At 54.0% G+C, this 9,516-nt stretch overlaps 1 protein-coding gene across 1 annotated transcript; it reads left to right on the forward strand.

Annotated features, from left to right (window-relative positions):
- The first annotated feature begins 2,431 nt into the window (after positions 1 to 2,431).
- Atg9b (autophagy related 9B) lies at positions 2,432 to 9,506 on the forward strand. The gene is made up of 14 exons (XM_055612900.1): positions 2,432 to 2,852; positions 2,935 to 2,978; positions 3,100 to 3,164; positions 3,557 to 3,718; positions 4,291 to 4,399; positions 5,638 to 6,392; positions 6,565 to 6,721; positions 6,967 to 7,146; positions 7,311 to 7,547; positions 7,733 to 7,866; positions 8,026 to 8,122; positions 8,295 to 8,418; positions 8,501 to 8,640; positions 8,771 to 9,506. The coding sequence occupies exons 1-13, from the start codon at positions 2,615 to 2,617 to the stop codon at positions 8,623 to 8,625; spliced, it is 2,427 nt and encodes an 808-aa protein (XP_055468875.1). The 5' UTR covers positions 2,432 to 2,614; the 3' UTR covers positions 8,626 to 8,640; positions 8,771 to 9,506.
- The last annotated feature ends 10 nt before the right edge of the window (positions 9,507 to 9,516 follow it).

Here is a 9,516-nt window from a genome sequence, read left to right on the forward strand (position 1 = left end):
GGAGTGTAGAGTACTGCTTCTGGGAGAAGTAATGAGTGAGTGAGTTAAACAAACAAACCTAAACCCCAACCCATTCCAAACAAACAAACAAGCCGACGAACACGTGACATGCCACCACGTTAGTTTTCAACTCCTGGAGTCTTCAGCCACAGGCATTGAAAAACTCACCTTGTGGTCCTGATACTGACCCCTTAATTGTCATGAATTGTCGTGAAGTTAAAGTGCAACCTAAGATCTGACCTATAGGTTCTCTCCTCATTTGGGTCTGAATCACTGGCCTAAGATACCAGCCCAAAAGCAAACGGTCTGTGCACCAGTTGGGCGCTTACTCTTGCTATAATTATCTCCCACACTACCCCCAACTGAGTCCTGCTCCATAGCCCTGGCTAGCCTCAAACTCTTTATAGGCCAGGCTTATCTTGAACTCTCCATCCTTCCTTCCCAGTGCTGGGATTACAGGCTTGAGTCACCACGCCTTCTCTGTAATTATTTTCTTAACTGCCTCCTCCACTGAGTTGTGGCTTCTTGATGGGCGTGGCTCTGAAACATTCCTGTCTCACGAGAAAAGCATGCTCTTGTTTACTGACCACCAGGGGGCGCTGCTTCGGCCCTGCACTGCTTTCTGGTAATTTACCTGGACGTTTGAACATTGTTTATTAGTATTACTGGCATCATTATTTTAGTTATTTATTATTATTTATTTCTTAGTTATTATATTAGTTATTGGTGCTGCTTCTGAGATACAAATTTGCTTAAGCTGAGGGTGGCAAAGAGATGCTGTGGATATGGGAATTTAGAGTGAAACTAGACAGGACAATGAGCCAGAATTTGTTTGAGGTTGGGTCTGAGATCAGGGTGTATGTAAAGATAGTCTTAAAAAGTATGTACCATGAGAGATGCTCTGTGAATAATGTCAGAGGGAAGTACCAGTTAAAACCTCACTTAACCTATCTCTCTAGAGGTTTAAGAAAGATCTTAGGAATTTCCTGCTCCCCCACCCCATACTATTTTGTCACTTGTAAAAAGCTGTACCTTTACCCAGCCATGAAAGTATGGGAGTTATGAACTATTGTGACAAGTCCTCTGCCTGAAATGAGGAAGAAAAATAAGAAAAGCAAGCAGTCTGGATAAATTTGTGGGAAGTTCCATGAATGTCCTTCATGTTCCTCTCAGAAACATTTTAGAAAGCACAGTGTTCCTCTCCATTTCTGGGATACTGGCCTAAGTCCTGAAGGCCCTGACACCTGCTAGCTAAGTCAGCGTCTCAGACATGGGCTTCAGTAGGGCACTTAGTGACTCAGGACCTTGGGAATGGCGTTGGGCAAGCCATCAGACCAGCCACCTGGGCCTCCTCCCTGGTGAGGCAACAACACGGAACTCAAACTGAGCCAGTTCATCCGCACATACCCAAATTATCCTTCGAAGTCCTGTATCTCTTCCTATCTTCCTTTGCTGATGCCTCTCAGAAGGCCCCTGCCACCAGGTCAGGAGTTAGAGGAGAGTGTTTCAGGGTTCGAGAGGATAAAGAAGACATAATGGAACTCGCAAGGAATCAGGCTTTTCTCCTTTAAGCTCCTTGAATTATTTCTCAAATCCAAGATGGCTAGCATTCCTTCCTTTTACTTCCTTCTTGTTGTTTCCTCCTAGCTGAGTACAAAGTCAAGTGTTCCTCTTCCATTCAGAAAAAATATGCAAAGTTGTCTGTCTGTTTGTTTGTTTGTTTTATAGGGTCAGATGTAACCTGGATGGTTTCAGACTCCTGATCCTGCTGCCCCTGTCTCCTCCCAAGTGCTGGGACATCTGAATGAACCACCGTTTTGGGCAGGTGGTTTTAAATCATTCTCTGTTGATCAGTGCCCAAAGGTGTGGAGGGAAGGGAATATTAACTGTAGGAAATGAAGGTTAACATTCCATCCCCAACACTCTCTAACCCTCTGATAGGATTTTGTTCTTTTGTGCTTATTGTTTTTGTTGCATCTACCTTGTCTTTACTACTTGTGCCCTCAAGGGCTGAAAGCCCAGATCATAGGTGTCTCTTCTAGTCCCAATAACTCTTGAACCCCTGTCTCCCAAACTGGTGTCCCTCCAGGTGTGGAGCCTGGGCCTTGGCCTCAGGTTGCCCTGCAAGGAGTGTGAGTGATCACACAGGTGGCTGAGGGCTGGCATGCCTGAGGCCTGCCCAGCCTGACTCACCTGGTGCTGTTGTTGTCACTGTCCTTGCTGTAGTCTCTGCTCAGCTTCACAGACCTCTGAGGAAACAACAGCAGCCCAGTTCCTTCAACCTCTCTGGAGAAGTTGCCGCCTGATGGTGAGCCGGATGGGGTGGGGGGGGAGCAGGAGGCAGCGGGGGCGGTGGGGAGACTTGGGGCCCAGCTCAGTGCCTCTGCTCCCTCTGGCACTGCCACTGCCTGCTTCTCCATGTCGGGGACTTGGGGGAGGGAGGATCTCTGTCTTCTCTCTGTCCCCTGGCCCTCGTACAAGAAGCTACTCCTCTTCAGTGTTCCCTCCTGCTTCGGGGACCCCCTGCCTGGCAATTCAGGAGGCAGGGGCTTCTCAGCCTCCACACAATGCCTTACCCACCCCAGCCACACCCTCAACACGGGCCCATTCCACAATGACACCCACCTCTGCTTCCCCCACGTGGGGGTCCCACTCCACCCCCGCCCTGTCCTTGGTCACTCCCCCACCCTCCTGCCGGTGCCCCCAGGACCATCCTGGGCTGCGGATAGGCCCTCTGATCCCTGAGCAGGATTATGAACGGCTAGAGGACTGTGACCCTGAGGGGTCGCAAGACTCACCCCTCCATGGGGAGGACCATCAGCCCTTGCTTCATGTGCCTGAAGGACTCCGTGGTAAGTGTTGAGGTGTTTCCATAGAAAAAACTAATCATCAGTGGGATGGTGCCAAGTCCTGACTCTGTTTCTCCGTGCCCAGGCTCCTGGCATCACATCCAGAACCTGGACAGTTTCTTCACCAAGATATCCTTTGTGCCCAGCACACAGAGGGACATGGTGGGGGACTGTGGATCAGGGGAGAGTGGGGAAAATCTCTTCAGGAAGAGTCCACAGGCTTAGATGTATTTCTTGACAAACTTGCCACATTTACAGCTACCACCAGAGGAATGGGTTTGCCTGTATCCTGCTGGAGGATGTCTTCCAGCTGGGGTGAGAAGCCAGTCCTGTCCCTAAGTTCACCCCCCCCCCCAGTTTTTGTTTTTGTTTGTTTTGTTTTTTTCTTTTTGAGCCAGGGTCTGTTTCATGTATCCTAGGCTAGATTTGAATTCCTGTTCCTCCTGCCTCCACCTCCCAAATGCTAGAATTACAGGTGTGTACCACCATACCCAGTTTATGTGATGCTGGAGATGAAATCCAGGATTTCATATGTGCTAGGCAGACACTCTACCAATTGAGCTATTCCCCAACTCTCCTTTTCCATTCTAGTCTTTGGGACTCTGAAGGGTGAGGGGACCATGTAGAGCCTCAGCTTGTCTGGCAACTGGGCTAGGAGTCCAGGCCCTTAGGCCTGATCGTGACCTCTCTTTGCATCCCCTCCTCAGACAGTTCATTTTCATTGTCACCTTCACAACCTTCCTCCTTCGCTGTGTGGATTACAATGTTCTCTTCAACAACCAACCAAAGAACCGTACAAGACCTGGGCCATTCCACAGCAAAGTGACCTTGTCAGATGCCATTCTACCCTCAGCCCAGTGTGCAGAGAAGTAAGTGACAGTCTGGTGGATCCCCTGGACTAAATCTCACAAAAGGATGGGAAGAAAGGAACCTCCCTACACTGGCCTTTGGTCTAGACCAACTCTCAAAGTGTTTGGCATATTTAAAAACATACCCCAAGCTGGCTGAGAATCTCAAAGAGCCTTGGAATATGAGTCACATTTCTATTTACCTTATTAGAAATTAATGGTGAGGACAACTGTTTATTTTTGGTGCTGGGGAGCAAACCCAGGGCTTCTGGCATGCTGGGCAAGCACTGTACCATTCAGCCACATCCCTAGCCCTGAGGACAACTTTAAAAGTTAGGAATGCACAAGTGCCCATCACATGGGCCATGCTGATGTAACATCTTCACTTGTCTTATAGCTTCTGGAAATGAAAGTACAAAGAGCAGAGAGCATGAATGCTGTTTGTGAAAAGTTTTGATTTTGCAGGCACGTTTAAAGGCCTCAGTGAGGACCCCCCCCCCCCAAGCCCCACTGAAACCCACGGGCCTCCACCACTATTTTCTTCCTGTGGGTTTTCCACCTTCTTGTTATCCTTCCTGTCCAACCCCTTGCAGGATCCGTGACAGTCCCCTGCTGGTCTTCCTCCTAGTCTTGGCTGCCGGCTTCTGGCTGTTCCAGCTGCTTCGCTCAGTCTGCAACCTCTTCAGCTACTGGGACATCCAGGTGTTTTACAGGGAGGCTCTGCACATTTCCCCAGTAAGCCTGCTGTGACAGCATGGGCAGAGGACAGGACAGAGTGGGACCATACAGATGGAAGGACCAACTGAGAAGAGCAGAAAGATGGAGGCTGAAAGACACCTGCCCTGGGCCTGGAGTAATGTCAGGAGGAGCCACTGGCTCTTAGCAAGCTTGGCTCTGGCCCTGTGAAGCTTCCTTTACTCAGATGGGTCATGTACAATGACTTACAGTCACATGCTGGTGGTAAAAACAATGGCTGTTTATAGGAAGGACTGTCACTGGGCTTTCTGGAGCAGGAGGCATCCTGATTGGTTGAGGAAGGTCAGGCCAGAGTGAGGGAAGGGCCATTCAAGCCTCTGGGCAGGAAGTGAGGAAAACATGGGTGCCTTCAGGCAGTGGAGATGGACTTGCTTGCCGAGATAGATTTTTCTAGGACACTTGGAGTGAAAGCCTTTCTCTTGGCCTCTTCATTGTCCTCTGGTCATGTCCTTCTAGCTTTGCCCCTAAGTTTATTGTTAAGGGCTCTTCTTCAGTCCCCATCTCTTGCTTCCCTTAGCATGTCATGAACCTGGAGAGTAAGGAGGCACCAGGCACAGCCACTGCCGGGGCAGTTGACCCCATCCTCGTTCCTCCCTCTTGCCTTTCCTTTTCTCTTTCTTCCAGTGGAGGGGGAGATGCAGGGAGGAGTTGTGGAGGCTGGACCTGAGGAAATAGCTGGACTGGGGAGCCTGGGCTGAAGCGAGGCTTGCAGCTCACTGTCTCTCCAAATGAAGTGTGGGAGCAATCTTCTCCCAGACTCAGGCAGGGTTGTGTGAAAGCTAATCAAGTGGCCTGGAGTGGGGTGAGTGCAGCCAGGGTTCGCAAGGTTTGCTGAGGCAGAAAGCAGTGAGAAGGGAGAAGTGTCATTCTTTTTTATGTGGATTTGAAGGGGGCTCACGAAAGAAGCCAGGTCCCAGTCCCTGAAGTTTCCTGAAGAGGTGTCCCCAAGAAGCACAGGACTGACTAATGGCTTCAGAGTGGCAGTGATGAGCAGAACAATTGAGAAGGGGCAGAAAGAATGTAGAAGTGCTTCTGTCCTCAGAAGGGCTAGAAGAAGGCAGAATGCCAAGGTGGGGAGGGAGGCCACCAGAGCTGGAGTTTGCAGACGGCTCACTGAGTCATGGATGTTGCGTCTCTGTGGAGGACAGTGCAGGTCTCTAGGCTCCCCTGTCCCCTCTCCTCAGGAGGAGCTCAGCTCTGTATCCTGGGCCGAGGTGCAGGCCCGCCTCCTGGAGCTGCAGAGGAGTGGTGGGCTGTGTGTTCAGCCGCGGCCGCTGACGGAACTGGACGTCCACCACCGCATCCTACGCTACACCAACTACCAGGTGGCTCTTGCCAACAAGGGTCTGCTGCCCGCCCGCTGCCCGCTGCCCTGGGGGGGCAGCGCAGCCTTCCTCAGTCGCGGCCTGGCGCTCAACGTGGACCTGCTGCTCTTCCGCGGTCCCTTCTCCCTCTTCCGCGGGGGCTGGGAGCTCCCCGAAGCCTACAAGCGCAGCGACCTCCGGGGCGTCCTGGCCGCCCGCTGGCGGCGCACCGTGCTGCTGCTGGCCGCCGTGAACTTGGCGCTGAGCCCGCTGGTGCTGGCCTGGCAGGTGCTGCACGCTTTCTACAGCCACGTGGAGCTGCTGCGGCGCGAGCCCGGCGCCTTCGGGGCGCGCCGCTGGTCCCGCCTGGCCCGCCTGCAGCTGCGCCACTTCAACGAGCTGCCGCATGAGCTGCGCGCCCGCCTGGCCCGCGCCTACCGGCCGGCGACCGCCTTCCTGCGCGCGGCCGAGCCCCCCGCGCCCCTGCGCGCGCTGCTGGCCCGCCAGCTGGTCTTCTTCTCCGGGGCGCTCTTGGCCGCGCTGCTGGTGCTCACGGTCTACGACGAGGACGTGCTGGCCGTGGAGCACGTGCTCACCACCATGACGGTGCTCGGGGTCACAGCCACCGTGGCCAGGTTAGAGGGCAACCCCCCCCCCCCCCCAAGGAGGAGATCCTGGTGTGTGCCCTTTCTTTGACCTAGGCGCAGGGCTTCCTTGCCCTTAGCAGCCCCTTGTGTCACCATCAGCGCCCTGCACCCCCCCTGCAGGTCCTCCTAACCGTATCCCTCACCCCGTCCTGCCCATCAGGTCCTTCATTCCAGAGGAGCAATGCCAGAGTCGGTCCCCTCAGCTCCTGCTGCAGTCGGCCCTGGCACACATGCATTACCTCCCGGAGGAGCCTGGCGCGGCGGGTGCTCGGGCCAGCTCTTACTGGCAGATGGCGCAGCTGCTTCAGTACCGAGCAGTGAGTGCGGGATTGGGGGGGGGGGGAGGTCTGCAGAGGGCCGCCGAGTAGGCCCTATCCAAACGATCCGTCTGGGAGAAGTAGGGGGCCCTGTGGGCGAGGGTGGGGTGTAGGGTTTGTGGAGTGTGTGTGTGTTCAGGGCGAGCGGTTGGAAGCTTCAAACCGCAGAGAGTGTTCCTGGAGGCTTGTGTCCCTGATCACTTGTGCGGCCCTCCCGCTCAGCCTCACCCCTCCCTGCTCCTTAGGTCTCGCTCTTGGAAGAGCTCCTCTCTCCACTCCTCACCCCGCTGTTTCTGCTCTTCTGGTTCCGCCCCCGTGCTCTGGAGATCATTGACTTTTTCCACCATTTCACCGTGGATGTGGCTGGTGTTGGGGACATCTGCTCTTTTGCGTTAATGGATGTGAAGCGCCACGGGCACCCTCAGGTAAGAGCCCTTCCCATGTCCTGCTCCACTGCCCTGCTCCTGGCTGATCTCGAACGAGTCCCCCACTGCGGCCTCGATGTCCCCCATCTGGAAAATGGGGCAGCATTTCCCTGCCTACCTGAGTCTTGGTGTCCCTAACACCAGAAGGACTCCCTTTCTTGCAGTGGCTCTCAGAGGGACAGACGGAGGCCTCACTTTCTCAGCGTGCAGAGGATGGGAAGACCGAGCTCTCCTTAATGCGGTTCTCCCTGGCACATCCACAATGGCAGCCGCCAGGGCACAGCTCTAAGTTCCTTGGACACCTTCGGGGCCGGGTCCAACAAGATGCAGCTGCCTGGGTCGCCCCGGCAACACGAAGCCCTCCCACCCCAGGGGTGCTCAGTGACTGTACGTCCCCTCTGGTGAGTTCTAGGCCTGTCTACTCCTTGCCCTCCCCATCCTCCATCTCTCCCTGGCATTTCTGACTTTGTGTGTTGCCCTGGCAGCCAGGCTCAATCTATCATATCTCTTGCCCTCCTTTGGACCTTCCCTTATCCCTTCCTCCACTCTTTGGTTTCCTCCACGCTTTTGGCTCTCTTTTATTCAGCCAGAAGCCTTCCTGGCCAACCTCTTGGTGAATCCCCGCCCACCCCAGACGGATCTGAGTCCCACAGCAACCTGCCCTGCTGCTGCCACAGCCAGCCTCCTTGCCTCTATTTCAAGAATGGTCCAGGACCCAAGGTGAGGAGGGGTGGAGGCCTAAGGTACAGGGAGTCTGGATTGATGCTGACTCTCCAGGAGAGGATGCTAGGGGACTAAGGGGACTTAGAAGCTAGGGTGCAGCCTGGCCTGCCTCCCTTTGTGAGGGAGATGTCTCTTGACTGGTATATCTCGTTTTAGCTGTGTGTCCCCAGGAGGCACTGGGGGCCAGAAGCTGACACAGCTCCCAGAGCTTGTTTCTGCTGAGATGAGCCTCCACGCCATTTACCTACATCAGGTGTGTAGAGGGAATATAGAAAGAAAGTGAACGAAATGAATACTGGGGGAGGGACCCAAATCTAAAGAGTACCTAACAGGAACTATGGGCTCTCTGTACCTAGCTGAGGAGCTAGGCTTTGCTCTCCACCCCCACGTGTGAGGGAGTCCCTTATTCTTCTTCTTCCATCTAGCTTCATCAACAGCAGCAGCAGGAACTATGGGGAGAGGCTTCAGCCTCTTCCCCATCCAGACCCTGGTCCAGTCCTTCACAGCCAGGCTCACCCAAGGAGGAGAAGCCATCTTGGTCAAGTGATGGTGAGGAGGGTCCAGGATAGGGACAGGATTCTGGTGTTTCCTGAGCATCATGCTCCTGCTCACCCAGTGGCATTGTTCCCAGGTTCCAGCCCTGCTTCTAGCCCAAGACAACAGTGGGGCCCCCAGAGGGCCCGAAATCTATTCCCAAGGGGTTTTCAGGAGGCCACAGACACCCAGAAGGAGCCCCTACCTGGCTCCTTGCACTGACTGAGGACACCTCAGGTTAGTATTGCCCGCATGAGGGTCAAACAAGCAAGAATAAAGAAAGTTTGGGGTCCATTTTGGTGGGATGGTGGGAGTCTCTAAAACCTAGGTGCCTCGAATGCTTGCCGGCAGCTTTTTCTTCCCACAGGTTCTGGCTTTTCCAGCTGCAGGAGATTGGATGGGGTGGCATGGAAGGATGCCCAGAGCCATCTTCTGAACCCCATCCCCACCCCAGATGACAGGCCCAGACTACGTCAGTTGGTCATATCTGGGAGTCAAAGAGGAGCTTGCCCCGAGAACAGAGAAAGAGTAGGAGATGACTGTGAGCTGAGGTAGCTTAAAGACAGGCCCCACAGTAAGGCACTAGCCCCAACTGGTAGCTGTGGAGCAGTCGCCTGGGAAGAACCTCCTCCCCTCCAGTGTCCTCAAGGTGGAAGACAGGGTCCAGGCAGTGGCCACACTCAGGGTTAGGGAGCAGTGAGGCACTTGGCCTGAAAGGCAAGTTCCTGTTGGCCTCCCCTTTGAGTTCCTGTGGGACTAGGGGTGGGGGATATGGAGACTGGTGAGTGGAAAAACCGGAGGGCTGCTGGTTTTGGACTGCAGCAGTCCTGTGACGCCACAGGAAGTGGGTGGGGCTCCCCATCCTGTGTGAAAAAAGTAGCAAAGATTGCTCACGGCTGTGCTGTACATCTTTGCCATGGGAATGTCTAGCATGCCCCACTCCTGGAGGCTGAGGGCTGCACCTGGTCACTCAATCACAGAACTGTCTGTGCTTGAGTTTGATATTCATCTGCTTTGAAACTTTTTCAGAGTACTGGGTCACAGAGAGGTGTCTAGAACTCACTGTCAAAGAATTACTATCCCAACATCTTTACACATTAAAGCATGGAACTG

Source organism: Psammomys obesus, unplaced genomic scaffold (genome assembly GCF_907164565.1).
Source record: "Psammomys obesus unplaced genomic scaffold, mPsaObe1.curated_primary_1811, whole genome shotgun sequence".
Classification (NCBI taxonomy): Eukaryota; Metazoa; Chordata; class Mammalia; order Rodentia; family Muridae; genus Psammomys; species Psammomys obesus.